This window comes from Nicotiana attenuata, chromosome 3, assembly GCF_001879085.1.
Source record: "Nicotiana attenuata strain UT chromosome 3, NIATTr2, whole genome shotgun sequence".
Lineage (NCBI taxonomy): Eukaryota > Viridiplantae > Streptophyta > Magnoliopsida > Solanales > Solanaceae > Nicotiana > Nicotiana attenuata.
Genome location: NC_031991.1, coordinates 32,372,909 through 32,387,209, shown reverse-complemented (window position 1 = coordinate 32,387,209; position 14,301 = coordinate 32,372,909). Strand labels below are relative to the sequence as shown.

General features: G+C 37.9%; 1 protein-coding gene and 1 long non-coding RNA gene across 2 annotated transcripts; both read left to right on the top strand.

Moving 5' to 3' along the window:
- Nucleotides 329–1,887, top strand: LOC109224590. Its single transcript, XR_002067722.1, has 2 exons — nucleotides 329–775; nucleotides 1,137–1,887. It is a non-coding gene; the product is annotated as an uncharacterized LOC109224590 (long non-coding RNA).
- Nucleotides 4,190–12,840, top strand: LOC109223490 (glutamyl-tRNA(Gln) amidotransferase subunit A-like). Its single transcript, XM_019387820.1, has 14 exons — nucleotides 4,190–4,268; nucleotides 4,478–4,543; nucleotides 4,649–4,954; nucleotides 5,368–5,484; nucleotides 5,582–5,812; nucleotides 5,915–5,997; nucleotides 6,081–6,181; nucleotides 10,391–10,514; nucleotides 10,615–10,769; nucleotides 11,139–11,275; nucleotides 11,358–11,528; nucleotides 11,632–11,856; nucleotides 12,074–12,307; nucleotides 12,534–12,840. Exons 3-14 carry the CDS (start codon nucleotides 4,757–4,759, stop codon nucleotides 12,645–12,647), a joined length of 1,890 nt encoding a protein of 629 aa, XP_019243365.1. The 5' UTR covers nucleotides 4,190–4,268; nucleotides 4,478–4,543; nucleotides 4,649–4,756; the 3' UTR covers nucleotides 12,648–12,840.

Sequence of the window (14,301 nt, the reverse complement as noted above, 5' to 3'; positions counted from 1 at the left end):
TATCAGTGACACGTAATGTTTGGCTGGAATTACCTTTTCTTTAGGTGCAAGTTTGGCAGAAATTCCCCAACCCCTTCATTCATTTGAAATTTCTTAGTAATTAGCATCAGACTTCTCTTTGGAAGTTCACCAGCAATAACACTGACTTTAAAAAGGAACAAAAATTAAAAAAGGAGGGATGGAAAGAGCAATGCTTAGGTTACAGCTATACGTATTAATATTAAAATATATTAGTCCTTCTTGATTGAGAAACAATTAAAATATTTGAGTGCATTGGCCTGAAATTACCCTATAAATAGTTAGCTATCTCCATATAATTCTCAAGTCAAAGCTCCTCTCTTTCGTTGTACTCCCTTATATATATTCACACAATTCAATACACATATACAGCAAGACGCACCCACGCAAATTAGATTATATGTATAAGCGTCTTTTGAAACACTTTGTGCGAATTCAGAGCGGAAATCCAGCGTTTTCTGAACTCTCTCCCTCAATGGCTGCTCATATATAGCCATGCTTCTATTTCTTGCAGCTTAATCAAAGAACAGCCATGAGAGATTGAGTTCAGAAAACTCTTGCTTTCCTAGTTTTAAGTAGCAAAACACGGACAGGAAGCACACCAACTGCGTGCGTTGCATACCTTGATTGGGTGGATAATTGATCGGAAGATAACTTAGATTCACCCTATTAGTAGGCGGGCGGCATACTTATCTTTGCGCGACAATACTAGAAAGAGACTTGCTAGCCTTTTAGGCAGGGCAAAGGGAAAGTATAAGTTACGTGTTCGGACGAATCCAGTAGTTTTAAGCTTAGATCCTATTGTATTAGTAAATCCATTAAATATGTGTTAATATTCAATCGTGAACTAGTAACTATAACGAGCTATGGGTTCGACGGCAAGTTTAGGACCCATAAATTTTAAATTCTAGCTCCGTCTTTGCTTCTAGATGGGTAGTCGTATGTAACAACACTAGAAAGAAAGCAGCGCTGTCATATAACATGTCCGAGACACTGAATTGCTGATAAAAATAGTACTGACAAACGTCAGGCTAGAACTAAGCTACAGTTGCAAACTAATTCTTTTCTTTTTCGTCTTGGATTTCCCATTTCTTGATATTCTCCTAATTCTCATGCAGGCATATATAAAAGAATCAGAGGATCCTGTGGTATGGAAGGCGAAGAGAACTATATATGACAAGAACTCTCTCAAAAGACCTCGACAAATTCTAGCTATAACTTTCGGGTTGCCCACTTGGTTCGGAGGGCGGTCATCCGGGATCGATTCTTTCCCATGCCTTATGGGTTGAGCCTGTCGCACAGGCTTGCCTAGTGGGGTTTACATCTTTACATCTCCTGTGTGGTTTACAGGCTATTACAAGGGAGGTTTACCCAATGCGTACAAAGTGCTCACCCAAAAAGCAAAGGCTGTGACAAGGTTGTTCGGTTGCGAGTTTCCCTCTTGCCAAAAAAACTCAGCTATGCTACTAAAAGCTCCAAAGAGCGGCGTCTTACTCTGTATTCGTACTCCTACCCTTTTTCCACACAAGGATCAGATCGTCGCTCCGCTTCATTACCGGTAATCGCAAAAGGAAAAAAGAAAAAGGAAAACAAAATTAAAGAGCAAGGGGGGGTCAGTACTGATTTTCATGAATAAAAGTTTGACAGATTCGGTTGTTTTTATTCTCCTAACTAATTAAGTCGTTAACCAATCAACTAAACTTTTCTTCCCTTCAAAAATCCTATTTAATTTCTCGTGGTGTACTCTTGTATTTGATCTCATTATAAGCACGTGACTTATCCTATAAACAGTTTAAATATAACGAACGAGTCCTGTATTTTATTTTACGAAAACGACAGCATTTGATTTGATTTTATTTTTCATTTAGGAACCAACTGATTTCATATTTCTTCAAAATCTAAAGATAGTGACGGCCGACAGCAATTGTCATTTAAGATTAACTGATAGACTGCGACATGAAATGGGCTGGCCTTGATCCAAGAGGTAATGGAAGCCCATCTAAGATCAAGACCCCTGCCCTGCCCAAAACTAAGGCAAAATAGCACGATATAGTCAGTTTTCGGACTAGTCATTCAAAAATAGACAGCGTTTACCAAGTCAATGAAAAATAGTCACTATTTTGCTGCAACAGAGACCGGTCCAGCATAATATACTGGAGTTCGGTGCACCTGTGTATGAACTCCAGCATATTATGCTGGACCGGTATGCTTTGCTGGCTCCAGCATAATATACTGGAGACTGGAGCACCGGTATATTATTCTGGACCGGTATACTTGCTGGAACTCCAGTATATTATGCTAGAATTCTAGTGTACTTATGCTGGAACTCCATCATATTATGCTGGAGTTCCAGCATACTTATCGTGGAACTCCAGTATAATATGTTGGAGTTCAAATATACTTATACTGGAACTCCAGCATAATATACTGGCGTATTTTCCGCGTTTTGAACAGTGTTTTCGCTCGGATTTATCTTTACATGAAAAGTGGCTAAATTTCGATTACTTTTGAAGCTGGGCTATTTTTGAACGACCTGTTGTAAATCTGGCTATTTTTAAATTTCTCCCCAAAACTAAAGATAGTGACGGCCCAGGAATGTTATTTTGGAATTTTTACCTCCTATGTCAAAGGTTAACACCTTATTTATTTTAAATAAATATCATTTAAAAAAATTATATTCTATAGATACCTTTTAATGTTTATAGCAAAATATCTAATTTTGGTTACCTCCTACCCCTAAGCCACTAAATACGTTATTCAGTTACAATATTTTATTTCTCTCTCTACTTTGATACATGCGAGACTATTTCGATTTGCTGAACCCTAAACCTTTCCGTTGCAATTACAACTGCAGAAGAAATCCTTACGTCTCCTTGTTCACATAGTTATGGCGAAGAACAGAAACAAGAATAAGAAAAATGGTCGTGCGGCTATGGATGTCTCCTCTGACAAGCCGGTCACGGGTCCCCAAGCAGTGTTAGTAATTTCTGCAACCGAAATTGAATCCAAAGGAGATGAAGCCTCCGATCGACGGTGGCGTGGGAACAGTGAGATTCAGGGTTTTTGCTTGACGGCAGATTCGCCGGAAATTAGGGTTTGTTCTTGAACAAAGACGACGGAGTTTGGGGCTGAGCAACTTGTTTTTCTGTTAATATATTTCAATATTTTTTTTTCAACGTATCACATTGTATTTTCATGTATTTCATTGTATTAGTTGTCTTTTTTTCATTGTAATTCAATGTATCTCGCTGTATTCCATGTATTTCATTGTATTCACTGTCTTTTTTTTCATTGTATTTCAATGTATTCTATGTATTTCATTGTATTCACTGTATCGCTATGCCATGAATGTATTCATATATTTTTTTAATTAATATAATTTATGTATTCAGATGTATTATATAATTTCTCCGAATATTGCTATATTTTTGGGGTATTTTTCGGTTGAGAATCTTTTTTATAATCGAAAATATAAATTTCATGTGTTATAATTGAGTTTGTTGAGTTATATTAGGAGTATATTATGTTAATTGATTCACTATCCGTTTAAAAATAGTGTAATCCCCTGTTTCACGCCGTGAATACAGTCGAATACAATAATTTGTCCGGCTGTAATCCCATGTTTCACGCCATGAATACAGTCGAATACACTCGAATACAACAACTGATTAGCTGGACTTCCCTGATTCACGCCTATTTTTGCTACTGTATCATGAATACATTAGCTTAAATACATCTAATACATCTTATAACAACAGAAAACGTATCTACAATCCGTAATATAGCAAATAATATCTATAGATAGCTAATTACCACTAAAAGATAGTGCTTTATGAAAATTTCTCTTTAGAGATTAGCTAGTACTTTGAAATTTTAAACTAAGTGTGCGTTTGGACATAAGAATTGTAAAATTCTAAAAACAATTTTCAAGCGAAAATGGTATTTAAAAATTAGAGCTGTCTTTGAAGTTTTTCAAATTTTCGAAAAATTTCAAAATTTATCTTCAAGTGAAAATTGAAAATTTTATTGCCAAACACTGATTTATAAAATAAAATCCAGAGAAGAATAAACGAAACGAGGAGCCAACGTGAAAATGGAATAAAATGAAAAGAAAACAGAAAGCGGAATAAAATTAAAAAATAAATAAATCAAAAGATGCTTCATGTGTTACCCTCTTTTCTATTTTGCCTGTTCTCAAATTATGAGAAAAGAAAGGAGGAGAATGAAGATAGAAGTAGAAGAGGATAGAGGTAGCTGATTCTATTCATGCTCTGCAATTGAGAATTACATGTATTTGTACAAAAATTAGGGTTATGGGATCTGTAATCTCTCCTAACAAGTTGAACTACCTAACCAAGGAACCTAAGTTAGCTGAGATTGATTCCAAATGAAATACAAGCCAAATTTTTGTTCCTCAGTAATTTTATATAAAGGTATGATTTGCGTACGTATTTTACAGTAAAGGTGCTGACTGCTGATCGTGCTGGCTGCGCCTTTCTGGTCAAGGAATCCGAAATATTTAAAGGTAATTCTGAATCTGTCCAAGTATTTTTTGTCGTAACCAAGTCAACGACTCAATTAGTCAATGTTTTTTCAATTATTAAATGAATTTGGGAGTTTCTGTGCATAGGGATAGAAAGTGAAGATCCTCTAATTGGTGCCGTCAATCCAAAGAAAGGCATTGATACAGAGGAAAAACAGTTATATACTACGGAGTTTTGCCGATAAATCAAGTCCCATGGGCTATAATAACGTGGGGAGTGAAATGGGCGACGTGGGTTACCCACTTCCGGCACGTTCAGGTCGTCGGTTTTTGCCGTTGCCCATGTTCGTGGGGTTGTTTCTTGTGTTTACTTTGTTGCTAAATAGCAACTCAGTTTCTTCATACTCATCAGGAGGATACTGGGATTTTACCTGCAACAATTCCATAGATATGGTACGCTTTCCCTTATCCTATTTTCACTTTCTATGTCACTACTAGTATGTGTTATTAGATGCTACTACTACTAAGAATTCAGCAAATTTTTTGTTTATCTTGTTTAATTTCCATTTCTGGCCTATAACTTATGTGTTCTCGACGCAATATAATAGCTCTTATATGACAAATTACAAAATGTTATCTTAATGGGGATAATGAACTTAAGGTAAGATAAATTAAGAATTTCATCTCCAGCCTGTTATTGCGAAAGTTTCAATGCCAAAAGATGTTATCACTAGCAAAGTGGTCGACCCGGCTTGTAGGCCTCCTTTCGTCATCAAATTACATTGGTTTTTGGAACTATCATTTATAGAGCAGTTCGAGTTTATCGACTGTGCTGCTTTCTGTCTAATTGTCTGACCATTAATCAGGAAAGAGGGAAGTTGGGTCCTAAAAACCCTGGTGTATGCTCGGAGGAGGCCAAACATCTTCCAGTTTGTGAATGTGGATTCAAAATGTTGGACTCCTGCTTCTTGAGTAAGACTAAGGTACTGTTGTGACAGTGTAATTGTTCTGGTTATCCTTCTTACTCTGAATAAAATACAAAGTAAGACTATAATTGGCTGGACTTTTCATTCCTTTCAGATGCTTGAAATCGAAAAGGGAGCAAACGACTTTAACATACCTATAATCAGATCCAACCGAAAGTTAGTTGCCACTACTGATGGAGGTCTGCATAACCCTTCTTGTTTAGTCTTCAATTCTGCATGGAAGGTCCAACAACTAGAAAATGATCCAAACAAAAAGCTCAATTATCCGTCACCTGCTGCTGGTATAGAAAGACCAAAAAGTGATGAGGATATTGCATTCATGAGTGTAAGTGCTCCCTATTACTCCCTTTAAATCTATATATCAGGACTTACGCGCTCGAATATATGGTATTTTCCTTCTATTCACACATCTATGCTGTTATATCAGATTCTTGAACTTGGGCAACTTCTCAAGGCAAATCTAATCACATCAGTGCAGTTGACTGGAATTTTCTTGAAGAGACTGAAGAGGTGTTACAAATACTTTTCCTTCCAATTGTTTCATGTTACTGATATCTGGTCCTCATAATGATGCATTAACTGGGGTGTCGCAGGTATGGTCCTGTCCTTGAATCCATCATTACAATTACTGAAGAATTAGCATACAAACAAGCAAAAGAGGCTGATCAACTGCTTGCTGAAGGCAAATATTTGGGTAACAGCCTGCCAATTTCTCTGCACTAACCTCTTTCACGTATTTCCCATTTACCTTCATGATTTCTAATTTTCCATCAATCAATCTATGAACAACGCCTCAATTCCATTATGCCTCCATAACCATTCTGCTCTATTCAAAAGTTTTTGATTTTCTATATGAATTTTTATTTATAGTTATGCGGTAGGGGGATTTTGTGGGGAAGAGTCGAAATAGGAACTTCATTTTAAATTGTCGTAGATGACAGGGACCTGTACAACTGAAAAGAAAACATAGCATATGTTGTGAACCCGTGTGACTCAATATGGGATTATGGGCTAGAAGTATGCAACAAAGTTGATCCAGTTGGGAGTATTGGGCCTGGAGCTAAATTGAGAAGAGGCCCAATGACTAAACAGCCGAGCAGAATGCTAGGACATTATATTTGGGATTCAGGGGGAATACAGGGATGCGAATTATGTTAAGCTCGGCTCAAGTCTGTGCTTCTCATCTCCTCTTCTGAATCTGTATCTCATCCCCTTTCTTCTTAGCTTGTTGTTGTAGTTCCTTTTCTCATCTCATCTCTATTCAGTATTGTTTTCTATTGTTCTACGGACATTTGGTTATTGTGATTCCGTTTGGTGAGTTAATACAATCAATTGGTTCGGGTTTGTTATATTGGTGCTTTCATCCAGAGGTCTTTAATGGAGGACCAAATATTTCGAACTATCGATGATTCAATTAAGGTCATGAAGGATCTGTGGTCGAAGGATATCACTCAAATTCGTTCATTGTTACATAAGTTGGTTGAAAATCTGGCAACGAGTAAGCCTACTCCACTGGAATTCCCACGATTCAGTGGAGAGGATCCAGAGTTATGGATTTCTCAGGCTGAACGTTACTTTGACTTCTACGGTACATCAGAAAACAACAAATTATTACGCACGTCTATTTACCTAGAAGGTGAGGCATTGGAGTGGTTCTAATGGCTTCTCCGGGACAAGCAATTGACGGATTGGGAGCACTTTGTTGCAAAGGTGCGAATTCGTTTTCGTAAACAGTATCTAGAATCGCCGGAAGGTCACATGGCTACAATCAAGGATTATTCTACTGAAATTGAAGCTCATATGTTCAACAATATGTCACATAGATGTTGTTGTTCCAAGGTGTTTGCTACTGAGAGATTAGATGTAAAGCCCTTACTGATGTAATGGAATATGATTTAAACATTGCAACATTAGAGGAGGTCCAGGAGTTTGATGAAAGCTCTCACAGAAATGAGGTTAGTGCTTTATTACACAATCTACTAATGTCCTAGAAGATTTAGTTTCAGTGAGTGTCGATCCAGTTAAGGAATTCTCAACAGCATTCGAAGGCCAGGTGTTTGATAATTTTTCTCATGGAGCTGGGCAAACTTTTCAAGAGTTCTCACTTATGGCAGATGACTTTGAGATAATGGGCCCAGTTATTAGCAAAGGTCTGGAGTCGGAGAGTGAAGTTTGTGGGAATACTGATCTCATTCTCCCTGCCTGTAGACTTCCTTTTATCATTAGCAAGGGAGAAGGTAGTGTAGTTATATATGAAGATGACGAGCATTCTAGAATTGACGTGAGTAAGGCGTTTGATAATTTTTCTAACTATGCTGAGCAATTTTTGGTTGACAATGAAGCGGTCGAAACACTCTGGGATAGGAACGACCTCTTAATTTTGGGTGGAATCAGATTGGTGTATGAGCATATATCTATACACCTTCCATTTGATCCCGGTGAGTCTGTTCCTCCATCCATTATGTTCGAGAGTTTGAATATACATTTCTATATACCACACTACTTCCCTATTGCACTGTGTTCTGGTGTAGTTGGCCTCGATGGTACTATGGAGGGTGGTAAGCTGTATAATGACCTGTCCAGTTGCACAATGGATGTACAAGTTGTTCAACCTCGGCTGCCACGACCACTTCCAAAATCATATTTCTTGGCCTTACTATTGGATTTCTTGGCACAGGTTGCGCATTTTGTTGAATTACAAAGAAGCTCGACTTCTATGAGCTTGTCATAATTGGTGTGGATGATTCCAATACAATTGCTCGTCTTCGCGCTCCAAATTTAAGTAGTAAATCGCAACCGGCAGCAGCTGCACTTGTTGCCATATTACAGGAGTGGAGAGTCTTAAAATTAAGGAGTGGGTATAAGGTGAGGCTTCACGCTGTGCACTTTGCTGGTTACACATTTTATTATGTCATTAAAATGGTATAGTTGGTTGCACGTCATAGGTTGCATCTATGTTGCGCGGACTCTCCAAAATGATGTCATACCCGTGTCGGATCCTCCAAAAATGCACTACTTTTGGAGGATCCGACACGTATCCGGCAATATATTCGGAGAGTCAAAGCAACTGTAGGTTGCATCATGGCTTAGGTGATGCATTAGTGTATGTTATCCGCTTGAACAAGTGTATGGTTGCAGGGCAGGTTATCACTGAACTTAATTTGATAATGCTGGTAAATTTTACTATAAACCAAAAAGAACATGGTTGGTTGATAGCAGTTGCAATGGAGAAATTTGGTGAAGAGAAAGCCGCTAAAACTGTTTATTTGTACTCCAAGGTGGATAATTCTAGCTTCGACGAGTCCGACCATGTTAAGAAGCGTTGTTTGTCTTATATTTCACATGCTACTGGAGATCGTTTTGATCACAATAGTACTCTTGAGGGAATTCTTAGCTTTCAATTATCTGAGACTATTGCCTACATTATGGCGTATCATGTGACTATTTCATTTGATAGAGAGGGAGATGACTCTACCGATACCACGACGGTTTTCAATCGGCCAGTATTTTCGTTGGTGCAAGCTAGCCCTTTTGTTCTTATCCTTTCATCAGGAATCGATGCTGAAATAGAATGGCGTGAAAGGGGCGTTGCAACAAATGTTAGCCATATCCATGAGTTGCTATTAGAAAGTATAATAAATTTCCCTCATGTTGTTGAGATAGTTGGGACAGCCAATACTTTTAAGCTCAGAACCACGCCATTAAGCTTGACTGACATCATTAGGTGCTTTGTCCTTTTGGAAACATCTCAAAATACTACACAGCTTTGCCATGTTATCTTGAACAAAGTGGTTAATCTCCGGAAGCTAAGCAATATTAATGAAACCAAGTCTACACTACTCCAAGTTGCCAACCAAACTATGATATTGTTCCTAATGGTTTTTGCCTGTCGTAGCCATGGGGTTAGTTCTCGAAGTTTCCCTCTTGACTTGAACCTTGAGGACAAGATTCTTTTTGTGGGCGGGAGTATTGTTGTGAACCCGCGTGACTCAGTATGGGATTATGGGCCAGAAGTATGCAACAAAGTTGATCCGATTGGGAGTATTAGGCCTGGAGCTAAATTGAGAAGAGGCCCAATGACTAAACAGCCGAACAGAATGCTAGGACATTATATTTGGGATCCAGGGGGAATACAGGGATGCGAATTATGTTAAGCTTCGGCTCAAGTCTGTGCTTCTCATCTCCTCTTCTGAATCTGTATCTCATCCCCTTTTTTCTTAGCTTGTTGTTGTAGTTTCTTTTCTCATCTCATCTCTATTCAGTATTGTTTTCTATTGTTCTACAGACATTTGGTTATTGTAATTCCGTTTGGTGAGTTAATACAATCAATTGGTTTGGGTTTGTTATAGCATATATCGAACTTCGCCATAAAGGAAAAAAATCACAGCATATTAAGTACCATGGAAGAAAATGAATATATGTTTCTCAGCCACATCAAAATTAGACTCATAATCTGGGAAATTCTAAATCTTCAGGCCACAATGTTCTCCAGTTTCTTGGGACTGATCTTTTCTTGATGCTGTTAAGGTTTATCTTACCCTTCAAGCACTTAAGGTTGTTCATTTCCTAAGTTACCTGTTCCGGCCAGAGTAATCTTCCCATGCTTCCTTCACTTGTCTCTTATCACCTCATGCTCTTAATTGATTTTCCTTATTTCTTTTTTATTTAGAGAAACTTATTTAGGGTATGGCATAGGTAGCTTCTTGAAACAATATTCTTGGTACTTCTTTCTAATAATTGGAGAGTAATAGGAAAAATGTTTATTCCGATTTTGTTTGGTCTCTTTCCCTTGTGTCACTAGTAGCCTCAGGATTCATAACCTCTTCTTCCAATATTTTACTATCTAGCTTCTTTGTAGTTGCTAAAAGGGAATTACAAGTAAAACATCTTCTTTTCTATATAGGTCCTCTTCATGGTATTCCCTATGGTCTAAAGGACATCATAGCAGTACCCAACTATAAGACAACATGGGGTTCAACATCTTTTAAAGACCAAGTTCTTGATATTGAAGCTTGGGTCTATAAGAGGTATTAGCAAATCATGAAATCAATAACATATAAGTCCAGATCTAGAAGCCCACTCTATATTGTGCATGTATTTGTAATAATCTAGATATGGTTGATGCAGGCTGAAATCTGCCGGAGCAGTTCTTGTTGCAAAGTTAGTAACTGGTTCTTTAGCATATGATGATGTCTGGTTTGGTGGTAGAACAAGAAACCCGTGGAATATAAAGGAATATTCTACGGGTTCATCAGCAGGGCCTGCTTCTTGCACCTCAGCAGGTATCTTTGAGCTATTGAGCTTTCCCTGATTAGATTCTGATTGAGCCGTCCTGTCTTCTATATTTGCAAATGTGACCATTGTGCTCATATCCAATGAGTTATTGCCCCTTCCTTTTACCTTTCCTGCACCGAGGGTCTACTAGAAACAACCTCTCTGCCTTCTTAAAGGTAGGGGTAAGGTCTGCGTACATACTACCCTCCCAAACCCCACTTGTGGGACTACATTGGGTTTGTTGTTGTTGTTGTTGTGCTCATATCTAATGACATTTGGTACCGCCTGGTTGGAAGAAAGAATTAAATAGTTTCTTGCTGATTTACTGATTAGTAGGCAAAACGTATTGTTTTGAGAGAGAGATTGTGGTATTGCAGGTTTGGTTCCATTTGCAATCGGTTCAGAAACTACCGGCTCTATCACCTATCCAGCTTCTCGATGTGGCGTGACAGCACTGCGGCCCACTTTTGGAGCTGTTGGTCGAACGGGTGTTATGAGCGTAGCTGAAAGCTTGGTACTCATTTTTCTTCCACAGGCAATTCCTTTTCCTGATATTAGTTTCGAGTAGAATACACTAAAATCTAACTTTTTGTCAGGATAAATTAGGCCCTTTTTGTAGAAATGCTGTGGATTGTGTGATTGTTCTGGATACCATTCGGGGAAAGGACCCAGATGATGTTTCATCCAGAGACATACCCTTTAGTGATCCATTCTCAGTTGATATCACAAAACTCACTGTTGGATATCTTGAGGATGCTGAGATGGAAGTAAGGGACTATTTTCCAGTATCGGAATGTGGCTGAGTTAATTAGGTTCTTTATCCCATTTGATGAATCTCTTAACTGGATTGAATTGTGTCGGGGATGACAGGTTGTTCATGTACTTCAATCAAAGGGAGTGAATATGGTCCCTTTTAACCTAAGTTACACTGTTGATTCTGCCCAAGGTATCGTCAATTTCACAATGGATGTTGAGATGCTGGCTCACTTTGACAAATGGCAGCGCTCAGATCTGGATGATGAATATGAAGCCCAAGATCAGTGGCCTATTGAACTTCGCCGAGCACGTGCCGTATCTGCGGTTGACTATCTTCAGGTAATTGTCTTGATCTACAAAGTTTCTCTCGGTTTAGATGTTTAAAATTGTACTTTGTTTGATTATCATTGATATAGGAAAAAACTGAATAATTAAATTCTTTCAGACATCTCAAAATCTGATTGGTTTAGTTATAGAACAGATGTCTTAATCCACTTTTAAAGAGTTGTCCAGAATTTGTAACACTAAGATCAATACTTGTATGATACTCCACCAGGCACAAAGAGCTAGAGGTAAATTGATTCAGCAAGTGAGAGAAAGTTTCAAAGTTGACGCGTTTATTGGAAATGCAACTGATTGGGAGAAAGTTTGTGTTGGCAATCTTGTGGGTATCCCAGTAGTAGTTGTTCCAACAGGATTTAAAAAGATATCTGATGCACCATCAAATGATACTCGCAGGAGAACAACAATCACTACAGGCATATATGCTCCTCCAGACCGTGATCATATCGTAAGTGTTCTTTAGTTATGATGCTCTTTTTAGTGTAGTAGTGATATGTAACGGACGTATGTGCTATATATTTTTTGGTCTTGGATAAATGTATCATCTCTGCTTTGCTGTTGAGTGGTGGGATTTCTTGGACTTAACAAGAGTTGGATGGCTTTGAACTTCTGATTGTGCTGCTTATTTATGATTTCATGCACTCGATAATTTTGTTTGTTTCGTTTATGTCCAGGCATTAGCTTTAGCAATGGCTTATCAATCAGTCACCAATCATCATAAACAGCGGCCACCAATTGATGACCTTGGGCCGAATGATTCTATACCAGACACACAAAAATCCCTGTAGCTGCAAGAAAACTAGGGGTTTGTAGGTTCTTGATTCTCTCAAGTGCTTGATATTGATCTGCATTTATGCTTGAACCTGTTGACTCAGACCAATTGTTGTAGTAGTTATAACTATGGAAAAACCGGATCACAGCTCTTGTTTGGGCCATGAAGAAGAGAGAGGTTCTGTCTACTGCTCCCTCTCATTGTGGCTATATTGTGTCTTTGTCTGTTTTATAGTTCTAAATTATGTGAAATTTCTGATTACATCTGACATATAAATCATTTTAACATTGTACTTATAATTGGATTTTTTTATCCAAGCTAGAGAGTATCTTGTCACAAAAACTGAGGATTTGAAATCTATCTATGTTATGGTGTTTTTGTTGTTTCTTTAAATGATATTTCAATCACCAAAATGTCGTGGGGATAATTCCATCTCCACCCCCTGCACCTGTGCTAGCCCCCAGGTATCACTAATAATTCTATTAGGGGTCCATCTCCTGGAAGGGGATTAAATGATTGCTTTATATCTATGTGTGTGTGTGGGTGGTTTTTTTTTTGGGGGTGGGGGGTGGGGGTGGGGGTGGGGGTGGGGTGGGGATCGGGATAAGATAAATTTAGAAACAACGTGATTCTTGTGATAGTATCATTTGTTTTCTTCCATTAAACAAAATGTGGCTGTTGCTGCTCTGAGGATCGCGATAGAGACAGTTTGCACATGTGCTGGAGCAATCCTTGTTTAAATCCACTTGAAGTTATTTTGTTTTAAGTATTGGAAGCTAAATGAAATTTCAGAAAGTATAAGGTTTGAAAACTTAAATGGATTTATCATTTCACGTTTAATAACTTTCTGCCGAAACCTTATCCTACTGCAGCACATATCGTCATTAGTCACTCTGCGGATAGTCTTTTTGCATAAATAATCCAACTTTAGTTTGTTGTGACGGAGATATGGTAGACTGAAGTCATGTGTCATTATTGAGGTATATTCACAAGATTATAAGGATATTTATTTACCAAAAGCGTGAAAGAATAGATATTTTCTATAATTAGCATGCTGTTTGGGCTTTCATTTCGCTGCTTAGTATAGCTCACTGCTTAATGATATGTCAATCAATAATGTCAAATGCCGTAGAAGCATTGCTTTGGATTTACTGGCGTTTATTTTGATTGGATAGGCGTGAACGTGATAAAGAAAAGGATTATGGTAATTTAATGTCACCATCGAATCAAATTAGTATTTAAGTTATACATATTGACATTTATTATTTTTTGTATTATCGGTATAATCTAACATATCATAGTAGGTTATTATCATTTGATCAACGTTACCAACAACTACTAGCTTATTTGTTAAAAAATAAATAGATACGTTTTTAAAGAAATGATTAATCAAATTGTATTAAGATACACTCAAATGAAAAACACTATTCATCAATCTTTCTGAATGGCCTATCTTTTCTCGGTACAAGTTAGCATAACATGCGCCTACCATGGGTAAGAGAACTCGTATCCCATCTCAAAAAGCTATAATGGTGTAGGAATCAGCTGCCTCACGGAGCAACGCTCAACGAGGAACCAAGGACAAAGTGGTTAGAGAGGAATCTTTGAGTGAAAATCAATTGAGCCCTAATTGCAATGGAACAGTAGCGGGAAATATCGCGAATGAAAAA

What these genes read in the sequence shown, in the direction of transcription:
- LOC109223490 (XM_019387820.1), top strand. Translation starts at nt 4,757, where the DNA reads ATGGGCTATAATAACGTGGGGAGTGAAATGGGCGACGTGGGTTACCCA. An exon ending in TGCTGAAGGCAAATATTTGG is followed by an intron (nt 6,182 to 10,390) that starts GTAACAGCCTGC and finishes TTTTCTATATAG; the next exon opens with GTCCTCTTCATGGTATTCCC. An exon ending in CTCCAGACCGTGATCATATC is followed by an intron (nt 12,308 to 12,533) that starts GTAAGTGTTCTT and finishes GTTTATGTCCAG; the next exon opens with GCATTAGCTTTAGCAATGGC.